At 45.5% G+C, this 17,081-nt stretch overlaps 2 protein-coding genes across 2 annotated transcripts, besides 6 other annotated features; one reads left to right on the top strand and one right to left on the bottom strand.

Moving 5' to 3' along the window:
* Positions 1–689: 689 nt before the first annotated feature.
* Positions 690–4,040, top strand: PVX_087750 (hypothetical protein, conserved; the record flags this gene model as incomplete). The annotated part of the gene is made up of 1 exon (XM_001613361.1): positions 690–4,040. The coding sequence occupies one exon, from the start codon at positions 690–692 to the stop codon at positions 4,038–4,040; it is 3,351 nt and encodes a 1,116-aa protein (XP_001613411.1).
* Positions 1,069–1,092: a microsatellite.
* A 798-nt stretch (positions 4,041–4,838) lies between the features above and the next one.
* On the bottom strand, positions 4,839–15,968 carry PVX_087745 (hypothetical protein, conserved; the record flags this gene model as incomplete). Its single annotated transcript, XM_001613360.1, has 1 exon — positions 4,839–15,968. Exon 1 carries the CDS (start codon positions 15,264–15,266, stop codon positions 4,839–4,841), a length of 10,428 nt encoding a protein of 3,475 aa, XP_001613410.1. The 5' UTR covers positions 15,267–15,968.
* Positions 14,892–14,913: a microsatellite.
* Positions 14,934–14,958: a microsatellite.
* Positions 15,418–15,548: a microsatellite.
* A 305-nt stretch (positions 15,969–16,273) lies between the features above and the next one.
* Positions 16,274–16,298: a microsatellite.
* A 444-nt stretch (positions 16,299–16,742) lies between these two features.
* Positions 16,743–16,899: a microsatellite.
* Positions 16,900–17,081: the final 182 nt, after the last annotated feature.

Here is a 17,081-nt window from a genome sequence, read left to right as displayed (position 1 = left end):
ATTAGGCAAAATAGAGAAAAACAAAACAGCTATGCAGCCTGTTCAGTCTCCCTCGCCGCTTAACCACCGCGCACATGTTGGTATGCCAAAATGAGCAGATTTACACCGCACCGTGTTTGCAAAGTTGAAGGAAAAAAAAAAAAAATGAAGGCGCGGGGCATAATAAGTATGCATCACTACCACTTCTGTACATTAAATATATCCCATTTTGAGATAGCCAAAGGGGGCAAAGCAGCACTGTGAGGAGGGCGCACCTACGAAGAGGAACAAAAACCGCAATTCGTCAAAAGGGGGCAACACGCGACGGCAATTGTCAATTGCATTTTAAAAGTGCCACTTGGTGCGGGTAAGTGTACAAGTTGGCAAGCCGATTGATTATAGAAGGGGAAAAAAAATAAATCAAAGTAAGGCAGAGCAAAATAAAGCGAAGCAGAGTAAGGCCAAACTGCGAACCCTGCAAATAAGCCTAATGATGCAGTTCCCCTGCCAAACAGAGGCGCCCAAAATTAGATTCGAGGCCGCAACAACGGTTGAGCGAAAGGCGTGCCAGCCGAGTTAATCGAAAATCGTTGCACCCCCCATTTGTACATACCAATAGGTGGATCAGTTAAACGAGGCAAAAAAGCGCTCCAAATTGCGCACAAAAGGAGACTCCACTTGTACCATCAGCGCCCCCAGTGGAGCCAACCATGTCGGCCAAGGAAGACGTCCCATACTACGACAACACCAACCTGCTACAGAAAAATGAAAACTTCTTCAACTATTACATCCATCAAAAAATAATCAACGAAAATGAAGTGGACGATTTTATGGCAGTTATAAACACAGAATTACCAATCACCTTTCGCGTTCTGAACAACAGCAAGTACAGCAAATTTATTCACGAAAATATTAAAAAGAAATTGGAGCATCTTTGCAAGGACAACTATGCGATTACGAAGCTGAATGAAGAGGACCAGATGTATGAGATATACTTGACGAGGTCCCAAATTAAGAAAGATCAAAATTATAAAAATTTGTACAATTATTTAATAAACCTAAATGAGAGTGGGTACATATTTAGACAGGAGCTGGTAAGCATGCTGCCAGTGTTGTTTCTCAAATTGAAAGAGAATTATTTTGTTCTGGACATGTGCGCGGCTCCTGGCTCGAAGACGGCTCAGATTGTGGATTACATGCACCTCATTAGCAAACGGAATGTGAAAAATTATTTGATTCGGAAGTTCATTCAGCGGAACTCGTCCCCTTTGCGCGGGTCCCTTGGGGAGGCGAGCGCCAATTTAATCGGCGACGATACCGCGGTTGGCGGCAACGATGGCGGGGTTAGCGGCGACGATGGAAGCGTGAGCGGCGATGATAACTGCGAAAATGGCAGTGATCGCGGCGAAAGTGGCAACCACAGCAGCGGTGAAAATTCCCCCTCTGCGGAGAAAACCCGGCTGCACGACGCGCTGGACGGCAACCAGTACGACGATGAGCTGTTCAGGTACATCCTCAACGCAGACAATCACTTGTACGGGCACTACAAGAAGCTGATTTCGAACAGCAACCCCACGGGAGTGGTCGTCGCGAATGATGCCAACTTCAAGCGGTGCTGCATGCTGTTCCATCGGCTGAAAAATATACACAGCAATTGTCTAGTGGTAACAAACAACAACGCGATTAACTTTCCCTATATTTATGTCAAAGATGAGGAGGGAAATACAAATGAGAAGAGGTACTTCGACTCCGTTTTGTGTGACGTCCCGTGCAGTGGCGATGGGACTCTGCGAAAGGACAGAAATATCTGGTTAAATTGGAACCCTTTTAATGCCTACAATTTATTTCAAATGCAAGTGAGCATTTTAAAAAGGTCCATCGAGTTGACCAAGGAAGGTGGGAACATTGTGTACAGCACATGTTCGCTAAACCCGATTGAGAATGAGGCCGTCATTTGCGAAGTTTTCAGTTCCTTAGAAAATAGGAACTGCCTCAAATTAATCAATTTTGGGAACGAACTTATTGATAAATTAAATTTTAAAGAAGGGCTAACTGAATGGAAGGTGATGATGGACGATCAGTGGTTTGATACGTATGAAGAGTATTGTACTTATTTGCAAAATAAGCGAGAAGGGAAATATAAAAAAATTTACGACAAAATACAACATGGGATGTTTACCCCCGATGAGGAATTCATGAAGGAGATTAACTTGAAATACGTGAAGCGATTTTTTCCTCATCATTACAACGCCGGGGGGTTCTTCATAGCAGTTATTAAAAAATGCGGAAAGCTCCAGTGGAAGGAAGAAAAAAAAAAAAAAAAAAAAATTTACACGAAATTGAAGAAGGCGGATAAGGACGAGTACAGGAAAAAGTACAAATATAGGAGACATAAAAAGAAAAGCAAAAAAAAGGATAAGGAAAAAAATGGAGACATTATTCCCTCCCATGAGGTAAATCAAAATTGCAGTGAACAAAATGGGAATGCCGAACCAATCGATGGCGTTGTTCACATTTCTGATTATTTTTCTGAACAGGTCAGGCAAAATGGCCACGCGAAATTATCCCACCCAGACAGTAACCTACACATGATGAGCAACAACACACAGAGGGGGGACCAAAACGATGTGGAAGATAACTACAACGTAATCGACATCGACGATGTGATGACTAGCTACAATGTTGTGACGAGCAACGAAGTTACGAAGAAATACAACCTGATTGATAATGACGATCTGAGCAATAAGTACAATATGATAGACAGTGACGACATGGTGAGGAGTTTCCAGCCCGCTGGAGGACGCGGAGGGGATGTAATCAGCCTCATCAATAGGCGGAGTGAGGAGGCGCTGCGCAGTTACATGGGTGGCGAGGTCGGCGAGGTAGGCGGCGCGTCGGAGTGCAAAATGGGCAGCGAACAGGGAGAGGAAAGTGGCGCAGAAAAGGAGGAAGAAGAACAGGGGGAGAAAAGCGATCCGCAAAACGAGGCGGAGAATGATCTGAAAAATGAACCGCAACACGAGGCGGACGAGGGAGGGGGCCAGCGGGAGGAACGCAAAATGACCAAGCAACAAGAGTACGTGAGCCTGGAGTACTACGAACAGCTGCGCCCCACGCACGACCTCCTAAACAGAGTAAAAAATTATTTCAACCTGAACGACAACTTTCTGTCCATAAAAAATAATTTATACATTCACCTGAAGGATGACTCGAACTTTTCAAAACTGTCGATCGACGAGAGGATCAACGTGAACATCAAAAAGATAAATCTGGTGAGCAAACACACAAAGGATATTTTAGAGTGCTACACAAAAGTAAAATTAAAAATCATTAGCGCGGGGATCACCGTTATCCAGATAGACAAGAATAAAAAGAACGGGGTGGAAAACTACTACCGAATAAACTACAGTGGGTGCCTGAATTTCCTGCCCTTCTTTAAAGAGGTTGATACGTTTTTGCTAGACAGGACATGCAGGGAGGAGATTATCAAAAGTTATTTTGCTCCTGTTTATGAGAATGAGCAGAGGGTGTTTGACTTTGAGGGCTACATGGACCAGCTGATCGGCGAGCGGAAGAGCACCATGTCCAGGGCCGCGGCCAAGGTGAAGGCGAAGGTGGAGGGGGAAGCGGAAGATAAGGCGGCAGGCGAAGCGGAAGATAAGGCAGCAGGCGAAGCGGAAGGGGAGGCGACAGGCAAAGCGGAAGATAAGGCGGCAGGCGAAGCGGAAGATAAGGCAGATGTGAAGAAGGAAGGCGAGGCGAAAGAGGTAAAGCAAAACGAACCCATCGCGGACGACGAAGCGCAGAGTGACGTGAACACCATTTGGGTGAAGAGCGATGCCATCCTGGATCTCATAAAAGTAGATAAGTCAAAAATAAACAACATCACGAAAGAGACCATTAGGCAGACGGCAAAGCTGACGAAACATTCCCCCAACATTCTGCTAACCCTCAATAGGAATAAGCAAATTCTGGCCATCCCCGCAAACAAAGGAAACTTGTTTGTAGACATTAGCATCGATAAGAACTCCATCATCATGCTGCCATACATTTTAAACTAGAAAAGTACCGGTTATGTGCTGGGTTACATTTTTGTTCTACCCCCTAAATGTGTGTTAACCGCCCCGTCTTTTAAAATGGCATCATCTGCCATGTCACCGTTGCGTGGCCTCCCCCACGTGGACATAGCAACAGAGTGCCTTTTTTCGAAGGTGAAAATGTGCCGCTTCAACCCGATTGGTGACCCGCTATTGCTAAGCGGGTACGCTCGGGTTACACCGTTCGTTCGATTTGAATTTGTTTGCTCGTTTGTGCGTGGCGTTGCTTTGGTTAGTTTTTCTTTTCTTTTCCCTTTTTTCCGTGTCATTGTGCGCAACGGTGTACCCTTTAAGCCTTTTTTTCCTAGTCAGAAAAAATACCCAACTGCGTTCACAACTTTGCAACACATTTGAGCTGTCACAAGTTGGTTGCCTTTACATTCCTTTTGTGGGGACAAAAAATTCGTAAGAAAAAAAAATTAACGGGTGGGGGGGAAATGACTCAAACAATTTTGCTTTCGCAAGGAGTGCCCTTTTCCGTGAGGCGTTGCCAAAATGGAAAAGGGTGCAGTTCCCCCCCCAAATGAGGCTCAAAGGACGAAAAAAAGGTAGATGCGCACCTGCCCCAAGGTGCGCAACGGAGTGTGCACACATGTATGCATGCACAGGATGCATATAATGGGTGCGCGTATATGGCTTCTCTCATATGAGTACGTTCATATGGGTGCACTTTTTCCACGTCAGTTTGGAAAGCAACCCCCCCTCAACAGGGCTTTTCCCTCATCGTCGCGGCTTCACCGCTTCAGCCTCACCGCTTCAGCCTCACTGCTGCGGCCTGCGGACGAACATGTCCTCATTTGCGTCGTCTTCGCTATTTATAACATTGTAGAAGCTGTCCACCGAGTAGCGCAGTTTTAAAGGTTTGTGTTTCTTCGCGTCTGCGTTCTTTGGTGGCAGTCGCACTTGGGCGGCTTTCATATTGTCACGAGACATTTTTTTGTAATTTTTAAAATTTCGAATGGCGCTGGTAAGTTTTTTGGGGTCAATGTGGGTCTGCTTTTTGGCGTCGATTTGGGTCTGCTTTTTGGCGTCGATTTGGGTCTGCTTTTTGGCGTCGATGTGGGTCTTCTTTTTAGCTTCGATTTGGGTCTGCTTTTTGGCGTCGATTTGGGTCTTCTTTTTGGACGCCTGGTTGTCACCATCATGATTTGGGTCGCTCCCCATTTGGTTTTTCTTCTCCTGGGCATTTTTTGCGGCCAGTTTTCTTTTTAACTCGTGAACGAAATTGTCTGGAGAATCCGGCGGTAGGTGTGATGATGCCAAATGGTTTGTGTTGGTTTGTCCCCCAGTTAGCGATTTTTCCCTTTTGCTTAGTGTTCTTTTCATTACTTCTCCCTTCGAATTGGTCTTTATGTTTTTCCTACCTGTGTTAACTCCCCCGTTCGAGTAGCCGTCATGCTTAGGGTGGTACTTCCCTGTTGGGGAGTCCATTACGGTGCTATCCTCTAGATTGGTCCTCTCCCCAACTGCGCCGCCTTTCACCTTTTGCCACAAACTTCCCGCATACTTCGATTCGAAAGAGAAGTTAGAATTTATATGAACCGATTCGTCGTGCTGCAAATTTTTTGCAATGGTCAGGTCGTTTCTTACCAACTTTTCTTCATCCAGAGAAATGATAGACGAGCTGTTGTTTTGTGTGTGTCCTCTTTTCGCTAGGCCGTTCTTCAGTTCGTAATTGGAGTCATGCGCACTGTGAAGCCCGCGAACAGTGGGTCCCCTCCGTGTGGTCTCCTCTCCCAATGTGTTGACCGAGACTGCATTTTTGTTTCCCCTTTTTTCTAAGCTGTAAAAATTGCTCGAGTCGGCATCCCCTATAGTGACCGCCCTTCGCATCCCTTTTGTGCCATTGTAAAATGGTGAACTGCTACCATTTTGCCTTCCCCGTGAGGTACCACCATCGACATAAATGTCTTCACTTAAATGGAGCCTCCCGCGTGACTTGTTAAGATTGCCTCTGAACAGCCTCAAACTGTTCATTTTTTTTTTGGAAAAATATTTTTTTTTGTAATTTTCCTTTCTCTCCATTTCATGGTTAACTTCCTTATTGAGTTCATTCCAGTTGTAAAAAAGATTGTACTCGTCATTGAACCCGTCATCTGTGAACACTTTTATGTCCTCCATGTTGAGGCCACTCTGCGATAGGCTACTCAGTTTGGGGGGCTCCTTGAGATCTTTCCTGGCGCACAGCTGCGTGTTGCTCTCTCGCGGAAGGTCACTTTGCTCGGAGGAATGGGAAAAACTGGAATGGTGGGAAGAGGGGAAATAATTTGATGTGCCCCTTTTGGATAGCTTCCCTCCCTTTTGCATCATACCGTTGTCACTGTTCGAGGGGAGACTACGATGGAGGGCACCACTTCTCTCCCTGCTGCGTCTTATAGTGGGGAAAATGTTACCCTGTTCGATTAACTCAATGAAGGATTCTTGCGTGTCCGTTTTGATACTTTTCATTACGTCCCCGTGAAGGGCTTTGTGCTTGTATTCTTTACGCTTTTCTTTGCGCGATTTTAGAAGATGGTGCAATTTTGCTTCACGGCTGAGTTCCCTGTTGCGTTTGCTCTTCTCTCCCTTTTCGTACCCACTGGATGAGGCAATCGAATTGGAGTTTTCTCCCAGGACATCCTTCACGAAGTATTTCACTTTCGATGCGTCATCACTATCTTCTGTGCTGGCCGTGTCTATACACGTGTTGTATTTTTTGAGGGAGTAATTGCTCTCCCCTATGTGTAAATTTTCAGGTGACCACGAATACGTTTTAATGATGCTGTTGAAGTGTTTGATGTAGTCCGAGTTGTAGAAAATGTGATCGCTGTTCTTCATGATGCGGCCTCTTACGGTGGTGCAGTTCTTTTTTTTTCTCCTTCTTGGGCTCAATTCATTTTCCTGCTTATGGCGATGTGCACCCACCAAATCCCATTTTTTCGTTGCACTTCGCTTCTCCTCCACGTCACTTTCAGTGCTTTGCGAGTTTCCTAAGCTGATGGGCGTCCTCTCCGTGAGCGTCAATTTGGTGTGGCTCCTGGGGGGCCTCCAACTCGTTCGCGCGTTCCCCTTCGAGGAGGACTCTCCGGAGGAGTCGTCTATGTCCGCTTCGACCTCATCGATCGAGTTGGTCGCTTCGTCCACGTGCACCTCTTCTGCATCATCTTTTTTTTTCCCTCCCCCATGAGAGGCATCTTTTCCGCCTCGAGGACCAGCACCCACACGTGTTTCCCTTCTCAGGAAGTGCTGCTGATAGGAATTACCCCGCGTCTTCTTTCGCTCATCCGTTTGAGGGATGTTCTGTTGGGCTCCTTCCACGCTGCTGGAGCAGCCAGATTTGTTCCTCCCCTTTATGTGGTTACTTGGTGAACCGTTTTGAGAATCGATGGGACTTTTGCCTCCCAGAGAGGAAGATCTTTCCCCAGGTAAGAAGGAGTTGTTCGGAGAGCCTCCAACATTTTTGGGTACTTTTCCTCCATATGTGCATAACAGTGGAATCTTCCCTGCTTCTGGCTCATCATAAGTCATCATTTTTGTGACCATGTTGTGGTCCACTTGGAGCACATCCACGTGGTTAACATTTTTGTAACTATCTCCGAGTGGGGCTGCTCCCAAATTGGTGCTGCACTTAGATTGTGTTATTTTCTCTTCCTCGAAGGGGGGAGTTTTTCCGCAAAGGTTCATCTCCACCTGGGTATTCGCTTCGTTCTTCGATTGGTCTGTTGCATTTGCGCCAGTTCTCTCACCGATACCGCCGCTGATTTTTGAACCATCGTATATTTCATAATTGGTAAAATTGCCTTTTAGGTAATTTTTTTCCTTCCCGATTTGATGCTCTGCGTGGGTGCTTCCCAGGTGGTCTTCTCTACTTGGGTTGGGCTCACCTCGGTTTAGCTCTGCTTGCCTACCTGAGCCTATCGCGTCTATCCCCGCGGTGTGCACCGTTGAATGGTTCCAAGTGGGGGGAGAGACGCAGCGCGGTTGACCCTGTTCCCCCTTCATCTCCCCAGCACAGCTGCTCCTATTAGCACCTTCCTCCGTGACAACACCTCTATAGGGAAGCGTTTCCATTTTATCCTTTTCGTTAGACCCATCAATTTCCCCACTGACTGTGCCCGCTGATTTCTGTTCGCCCAAGTCCCCACCCGCATCATCCGTAGCTTCTTTACTGCTCATCTGGTGCACCCCTCTTTTCATGTTATCTACATTTTCGAAACTTTTATAAGCGAAGGATTCGTACAAGGCGTCGCTTCCGACTAGTAGCCCCGAGGGTTCAATGCCCGCAGACGAGCTAACGTCAGATAGTTTGCTTTCAAATCCGTACGCTTGGCCAAATATGTTCACATCTGGTTTATAAATGTGAAGGGGATGTTCCTTTTGTGCAGTTTCCACACCGTTCGCAGAGTTTGCTTCATCAGAGGAGGGGGCATCTTCGTGACTCTGTTTTTCGCTACCACTGCTTTGCAAGACTAAATTTAAATCCGCCTTTTTAATTATCATTCCTTTTTCCTTTTCCTCCCCTGAGTGATTGTTGCTGCTGTTCGTTTTGCCTCTCAAACGAATCAGCGGTTCATCTTCGTTAACACTTTCTAAGTTGCTTATGCTGTAGAAGATGTCACTGGTCGTTTTTTTCTTCTCATTTTTGCCACCGTTTTGTTGCCTCTGTTCTGCTACCTCGTCTTCTTTCCCCTTCGAAATAACTAACTCCTCAAGCATGCTTTGTCTTGAAAAGAGGGTCCCTTTTTTGTTTCGATCCTTGTAGGGGTGAACGGTTTCTCCAGCGTGATCCCATGGCACGTGTTCCCCAGTAATTCTTACCTCATTGGCGTTGAACAGATATCTATTGGGCTCCTTCCTATGCAAGTTACTTCCTCCTAAATGGGTGTCATTTTGTTTCTTCTTTAGTTGAGCCCCTTTGAGGGTAATGCCTTCCTCTTTATTGTAGTAATCACTGTGGAGTTTTCCCTGCCCATCATCATGATTTGCATTACCATAGAAACTACCACAATCCAAATGGAGGAAGCCCTCCTTTTCACCCTTCTTGAAGACCATTGCAGATTTAACGTCCAGTGGTAGTCCATCCTTTCCCACGTCCTTCTCCACCTTCGCACTTCCTTCCTGCTTGTCTTTCAAAACGGCGTTCTTCATCAACCGGTCGCTGTTTTCAAACATATACGTATTGAGGAAGTTCACAATGTATTCATCGTAAAAATTGGAGGAGAGTGTCCCCCCTACGTTTTTGTCTTCCTCTCCCTTCCACTTCTTATCATCACACAGATGGTAGTACTCTGTTTTTTTTTCTTGTGTGCCTCTAACGTTGGTGCGTTCGCTCTGTTGGTTCTTCTGCTCGGTGGCAACTTGGTGGCTATCCCTTTTTGCGCTTGCCTCTTCAAACACCACTTCGTTGTATACGCTCACTTCACAGGGGTTGCTATTCTCCAAGTATTTGTTGATAAACTCGAGGAGGAAGGTATCATTCAGTTTGCTGTCTTCCAGATCGACGCTATTTGGAGATGAGCACAAATATTTTTTCAAATCCTTTATGAGGTCATGGGTGTCCAGGTTAAAGTTGCTGCTCGTTTGGTGTGCATTTGAAGATTTGTAAGAGTCATCATTTTTTTTTTCACCACATTTGGGGGAATTAGAACGGTTGGAGAGCTCCCCTCCATAGGGGTTGCCTTCACCAGATCGCTCACAACCTTGCGCTGAATAGAAGTTGCTGGAATGGTTGTAACTCTCTTGGTTGCTATGCATGAAGTACTCCTTTACAGGGGATGGGATGTGTGTTGGGTTGCTTGCTCCGCTCATTTTTACGCTCACCAGTTGGTGATTCCATTTTGCATTTTCTTTTTCCTTTAGCTGGTTTGACGGTATCTCTTGGTGTTCTGCAATGTGGGGGCTTTCCATGTTGAGGCTCTTTTGCGTCCCCTCATGGGCGTACTCACTGTTCCTTTTTGCATGACCGAGGGGGCACCTCAGCGCCGGTGCGGAGACGCTGCTATTGGATTTACTCCCATGGAGAAGAAGCCCCTTTTGTGTAATATGCGCAACGCCTAATGTTAGCTCCCCCGTCTGGTGGCACTTCTCATTTTTGCCCTTCCATTTTTGACTGTCTTGAAGGAGTGATCTCCTAGGGCCGTCTTCCAAGTTGGAGTTCTCCCTACCATCCACGATGTGACTATTTGAAATGTACATTTTGCTCTGAGTCGGCACATCTTTCGTCTCCCCCTGGGGTATGCGGTGGTACGGCTCGTTGGCCCTTTCCGCGTTGGAGGTCCCCCCTTCGTGTGTGCTGCTAACGCTGCTACCGCTGCTGCCACTGCTTCCACGTGAGTGGTTGATTTTTGCGTCGTTCAATTGCTTTGGATTGTTATTCCTCTCTCTCTTCAATTTTGCGCTGTTCAACTTGGACGATGACCCCTTCTGGGCGGATTCAAATTTTTTACCCCTTGGGTGTGCATGCCCCCCATCAGTCGCATACGCAGGAAGAGACCCTTCTGAGATGTTGCCCCAGTTTTGTGTCTCACTTAGATGGCCATCCTTCTGTGTATCCTCAACGTGAAGTTTCGCCTCTTCGAGAATTTTATTTTGTCTCCTCTTCTGACTCTTAACATTTTCCTCGCTGCTGTTACAAATCAGGGTGAACATCATATTTGCGCCTACATCATCTGAGGGCACCGAATCGGTCCTGCTTGGAACCGTTTTGCTACCTATTTTTTTTTTTTTCTTTTCAAGTTTTAAATCGTTATTTATGTACTCATTAAATGCGCTATATGTCCAGTCGTTCGTACCCTTTTTGCCCTTCTTCCTTAAGCACTCGATGCTCCCTTTGGACTTGTTCTTCACTGTGATGAGGTTCCCCAGTTGGTGTCCCTTCCCCCCTGTTGCGAGGCTTTGATTTAACTCGTTACTTCCATTTGAATCTTCGCTTCTTTTTAGAGCATTCGAAAGGTGCTGCTCATTTTGCACGCTTCTCTTTTTCAGGTGCATCTCTTTTTTCTTGGTGTGGATTATTTGCTTGGCTAGGGATTCTCCATTTCTTTTGACACTGCCTTCCGCGGGGGCCGCCCCGCTTGCCTCCTCATCACAGATGGTTTTTTTTATATTGGAATAAATTTCCTCTATATTTTTCAAGGAGTTCATTTGGTCATCATGCTTCTGCTCGCTTTGCCTGGAGCTACTAGGGGGCACCCCGCTGTCCCGGGTGGACACGAAGTTTTTAATGAAGTTGCTTAAAATTTCGTCAAAGTGTTTTATGTCGGTGGAGTCGGCGTCTGAATTGGCGTCCGAATTGGCATCCAAATAGGTTTGCATCTGCCCCGGTGTGTTGCCTGTTCCGTCTATGCCGCATGTGCCGCCTGTTCCGCCTCTACCTGGTTGGCCGCTCCCCTGGGCCGCCCCATTTTGCCTGTTCTGCAGGATGAGCGACTCGGCGTAATTTAGGAGGTCGTTCAAGTCGAAGTTCTCTCCGTGGTCCCCCTGCAGGTTTGAGGTTCTGAGATTTATCACGTCTTCACGATTTGCTTGCGGTGACGGTTGCCGGCTTTCCTTTCTCGGGGCACCACTTAGTGCATTCCACAGGGGGGGATCCATTTCGTGCGCTTCTCCTCTGGGAGGTGACCCATTTTGGTAGTTCCTTAGAATGGCGTTGTGTTGATCAGCAAGTAGGTCGTCCTCCCTACCACCACCAAGAGGAGACGCTTTCCCCACCAGGTGTGTGGAATGGCCCTTCATTGGGGTCCCCTCTTCGGATTGCTTCTCTGCAACGATCTGGTTCAGCTGCTCAATCAAATCTGGAGTAAGCCCTGATGGGGAGAGAGTCATCTCTCCCTGCAGGAATTCGTTCCCCTCCTGTTCGTATAATGATGAAAGAAATTTATTTATGTTCGTGTCCTCTAAAAAGGGATGTAGCTTCTTAGAATCAACCAGGCACAGCCTTTCAATGTTGCTGTTGGTGTCCATTAAGAAGGTGTGTATTATTCGGTTCAAAGAGCTGCTGCTAGGTGCCTCCTCCGCAAATACGTGAGAAGCCTTAAAAGACGAAAAGGATTTCTTAATAGAATTTATAATACTATTGTTGCTGCTTAGCACTTGACTAATATTGAAGAGTTTAATTTCCTCCTGTTTTTCCAGAGTGGTGTGATTGGACTTGATGAATTCGTGCAGCTTGTTCGAGTTAGCGAAGAGGTAGTAGAAATCGTTGTTCATTTTTTTATAATCTAAATTTTTACATTTTAGCCATTCTTTGTACACCCTTCCGATGATGCCGGGGGAGTAGTACCAGAAGTAGTTCTCCGCGGTTTTGTTGTCTGCGGTTTTGCTCTCTGCCGCTTTGCCCTCCGCCGCTTTTCCGTCCTCATCGTCAGTGTGCGAGTTGGACGCGGAGGAGAACACGGGGATGTTCATATAATCACTGTTGAGATTGCTAAACAGCGAGTTGGCCCTCTCCCTCGCCGCGTTCCCTTCTGCGTTTAGCATGAAGAGTGAGTAACACTCGTTTAATTCATCTTCGGTTCCGTTCAGCACCTCTGCCCATTTGGACGCACTAGTTATCAAATCGGCTCTACAACTTTGCGCCTTTAGGAAATCTCCCTCAGTTGCTGCCCCGTATTCGGTCGTTAAGTGTACACTACTGCTAAGTTGGCTAGTCCAATTTGTGTGCATGTAATTGGGACTTCTTTCTTCCGATGGGGGAGTAGAGGCATCCTTTAGCGAACTCGACTCTGAAGATTCATTCTGAAGGGATGGCGACTCAGCAATCTTTTCCAAAGTTGGGTGTGATAAAGGAGGCGAAGAGTCGTTCATGCTACTCTTCGGTGAAATTACACTGGAGTTTACAGCCGATCCGCATTTGGATATATCCCCTTCAGTTGCGCCATTTTGGCAGGAAACAATTTGACCCTTTGCAGGTGGATCTGCCCTTTCAGCCAACCGGCTTAGCCCCAGGAAGAACTTCTTTCGGTCCAAGTAAAATATAAGCTCATCGTAGTTTTCTAATAGGACATCTATTATGTGTGTGTATTTTGTGTAAAATAGGGAGGAGGGACAGTATATATCATTTTCGCAGTGCGTAAGGTAAAGATCATAATTCTGCAGTGGCCTCTTTGGAGGGACCTTATTCCGCCTTCTTTCCTGCTGAACGAGGGATATTTTTTTTAGCAAAAAATGGGCACTCTTAGGTGCACCCTTTTTGTTGTTCCTCCTGCATCGTCCTTTATTTGCTCGAGTGATGGCACCCTCATCTGTGTTGCAGTGGTTGGTCTGGCATTCGGACGACTCCTCGTTGATGCTTAGTACGAAGTCTTCCGTCTGGCTGTTTCCTTGGCTTGGCGGGCTTCTCAACCGGTGCATTCGCTTGGGTCTTTTCTTTTCACCTATACTGAGCTTCTCATGTGTGGTCTTCTCATATGTGGCCTTCTTATGTGTATTCCTATTATGTGTGCTTTTCCCCCGTTTGCCCCTTTTTTTTGCCCCCCTGGATGTGGCCCCTCCCCCCCTGCGCCTCCACAGCGAGCGCTTCAACTCGACCGCTGTGTTGAGCAGGAGGTGCTTGTACAAATGAAGCTCGTTGTACGTGTACTTGCCCATATCGAGCTGCACCTGCTTGCAGCTTTTCCTCTGGACGTTAAGAATTTTGTTCTCATCATCTAAACTGAGTAGGTACTTTTCTCTCACAAAATGGATCTCCCCCCTGTTAGGGAGGTTCCCTCTGCTGTGCCTATCATATTTTTTATTACACATGCTGTTTTGATCACTTTGGTCGTTCGCACTGCTGTGGGTAACCTCGCCAGGGTGATCATCCACAGCTCTTGCGGGGTGAGGAAAGACGCTCGAGTAGTAGGCAGACCTCTGGGAAAAGCACTTGGCCAAGACATTCTTGTGAGAAAAGAAAATGTAAAAAATGTACAACAAGTGAAGAACCAAAAAAAGGATAAGAAAGATCATATAGAAGAGGAATATCCTGTTGCTCAATTGTCCCAATTCGTCAGGAGGTAGATCTGCCAATCGCTGTGTTGCCGTGTTTTTCGATAAAGACGTGCTAGCTGTAATCGCATTCGTTATGATGGCAATCGTTTGGACTATCAACGTTCCTACGCTGCTGTTTTTGCGAAGGGAGTAGGTAAGGACACTGGTCGAGAATAACGTGAAGGACGTGATGATGAATAGCGTTTCTCCTAGGCAAATAAAGATAAAGAAAAAGGCTAGCGCTCCAAAGGTAAAGAGGATGCATACATCCAGGAAGTTGAAAAAGGTGACTATATGGTGGTATATCCAGACGTGTTTTTCTTTGCACCTTTTTACAGACCGTAGAGAAATCATATAGATAAATAGGATGGAAGCATAGGCTAGACATATGACCGTTTCCAAAATTAGTAGTCTCCTATTCGTCTTCGCATTTGAGAGATCAGTCCGTGTAATGCTATCATCGGGGATGTCCTCCACTTTTATGTTCGAAAAGGAATACGCAGTGGCTATGGAAATGAAAACAATGGCAACAATTGAGTTAAGCAAAGCCATATTTGAGCGACTAAATTTTAGCTGTATCGATATGATCAGTAGCAGGATGGAGAGTAACACTCCGACGTATTCATTCATAATGGAAAATATAATCAGCAGACAGAAGAACATGCAACTGAATAGACAATTGATGTCTTTCATTTGGAATAGCCTTGATAAGTATTGCTTCTTGTTTGACTCGTTATACAATTTTAGTATCCTTTTCATTGTGTTGTTTATTTTTTCATTTATTTTTTCGATATTTTCTTGACATTTTTCCTTCGTCAAGTGGGTATCAAAGATGTTTTTTTTCCCTTTTAGAAAAACTGCCTTAGAGGAACTGACGCTAAACGTTTTTCGTCTTTTCTCCACCAAGTCCTTCTTCCCTCTGTGCGTTATGTTCCTATGCTGTATATCCGAGCTAACCATTTCGTGATGCTTCAGCAAAAGTTCATTTGTAATTTGGTTGTTTTTTTCTTCCCCATCATGCGGATTGGTTTTCCCTTCGTTCTGCTTAGTTTGCTTTTTTTGATCCATTTTTTCGTCTTTCTGGGTGGGGGTGCCATCATGGGAAGTCTGCCCTTCCGTCACATGGCCATTTGCTTCTACATTGTGAGGCACTGTGGCGTTTTCCAGGCTGCCCTCATTTGAGTAGCTCGGGTCGGCCGTTCTGTTCATGCTGCGCGGTAGTTGCGTCCCCTGTTTGGCTAACATGTATATGTGTGTTTAAGGGGGGGCTATGCGCATATGTGTACGTGCACGCATGTGTTAACGTGGGGAGGTCAGAATGTCAAGATGAGATAATACCATCACAACGGCATAGTGGTGTATGTGCTTCGCGGGGATAGTCACAAGTGTGCGGAAAAAATCACCAATTTGCAGACGAGTTACGTGCATGCAAATTTTTGGGGGACAAATATTTACGCGCGAGGGGGGGCTCGTTCACGTGAAGGAGTCTTCGCTCATCACCACGTGCACACGGGCGTAGACGCACCCATATGTGTAAAACGAACAAATAGAGTTAAGCGCAGTTTAGCAGTTTAGCAGCTTTGCGCAAATACCCGCACGTAAGACAACTTCCAACTGGTCTTCAAAAAAGTTACGGAAAAGACAAAGGGGTTATCATTTTCCTCAGCAACGAATTATGATGCCCGTAAAAAGTTCACGACAGGTGAGGTGAACATGAATACAAACGTGAAACAAATACAGCGTGTAAAAAATTAATCGAACAAAGGGAATTTTCCAAAGGTGTTGCGAATTGGGCGTTCCCCTATTTCCTGACTTTCAAAAAATCGCGGAAATTGGGCAGAGGGAAACAAGCTGACAAAGCGTGGCATACAAAGGTGAAAAAAAAAAAAGAAATGCATGGCATCCATAGCATTCCTCAAACATCCGAATTGACGAAACATTTGTCAACTATTAATTTAGCACTGTCCTAACGAAAATTACGCAAACTTTGGCAATGCTCAGTGTATTTTCCGCTTGCCTATCTGTGCGTGCGTTGGTACACAAAAGGGGTATTATAATGTATACATATATATATATGTATGTATGTTTTTTTTTTTTTTTTTTTTTTGCATGGCTACAAGGTTGGAATTTTTTTTTTTTTTTTTTCCTTTTTGCACATAAATGGGGAAAAAAAAAGAGTAAGGACAATAAGTGGGAAATTTGTTCTATTCGGCAATTAACAAACAACGATATGGTACATATATATATATGTATTTTTTTTTTTAACTTAATTCTGTGTGCGGAACAGAGGTGTGTATTTTGAAAAAGCTCCGTGTATCCCTTCGCACAAATGTGTATTTGCGAAGGGGAAGCAGAGGAACGTGCCGTTGCAACCTCCCATTGTTCTTCCGCCATTCGTCCGCTGTTCTTTTTGTTCTGCCCTTTTTTGCTTTCCAGGCAAAATGAAGCATTGCCCCTTTTGTGAAACGCCTCAGAAATGACAACGCTTCGCCATTTCAGCAAAAACAAACCTGTTATTTTTTAAAAGGGCAATGCGCGAGGAGGCGGAAGCGTTTGTACACATGTGTAACTGCACATATGCCAAACGTACGCTGAAAATTTCCCTTTTTTTTTAATGCCTTATCATGCGAGAAGAATACGAATGAGGGTAAGTTGAAGAGCCTTCCGAGGTTGTAATTTATCTTCCCCCTAAGCACACACCCACTTTCTGTGCCCCCTCAAATGTGACACTTTGGTATATGCGCCATTAAAATTTTTTTTTACAAAAATTTCTTAACCTTTTTTTTTTTTTTCCTGGGGAAATTGTCAAATTCTATGTCGCAGTTGCACCGCGCTTTTTCTGTGTGCCACTTTTGAGGTATACACGAATGGGAGAATTCAATAGGGCATGCGCGCATTCACACAGGTCAGCAGAAATGCACCCCCACAACAGATAAATACCATGTGGACTCCTGTTTGGAATTTCAAAACGGGTAAATTGCGCTAAATGCGGGACTTCTCATAGAAAACGGTCTGTACCACGAGAAAGGCGTTCCCTTGTACACCTTTGTTCCGAGCTCC

The sequence above is a fragment of the Plasmodium vivax genome, chromosome 1 (genome assembly GCF_000002415.2).
Source record: "Plasmodium vivax chromosome 1, whole genome shotgun sequence".
Classification (NCBI taxonomy): domain Eukaryota; phylum Apicomplexa; class Aconoidasida; order Haemosporida; family Plasmodiidae; genus Plasmodium; species Plasmodium vivax.
The sequence above is the reverse complement of the archived record's forward strand: the minus strand, read 5'-3'. Positions and strand labels throughout refer to the sequence as shown.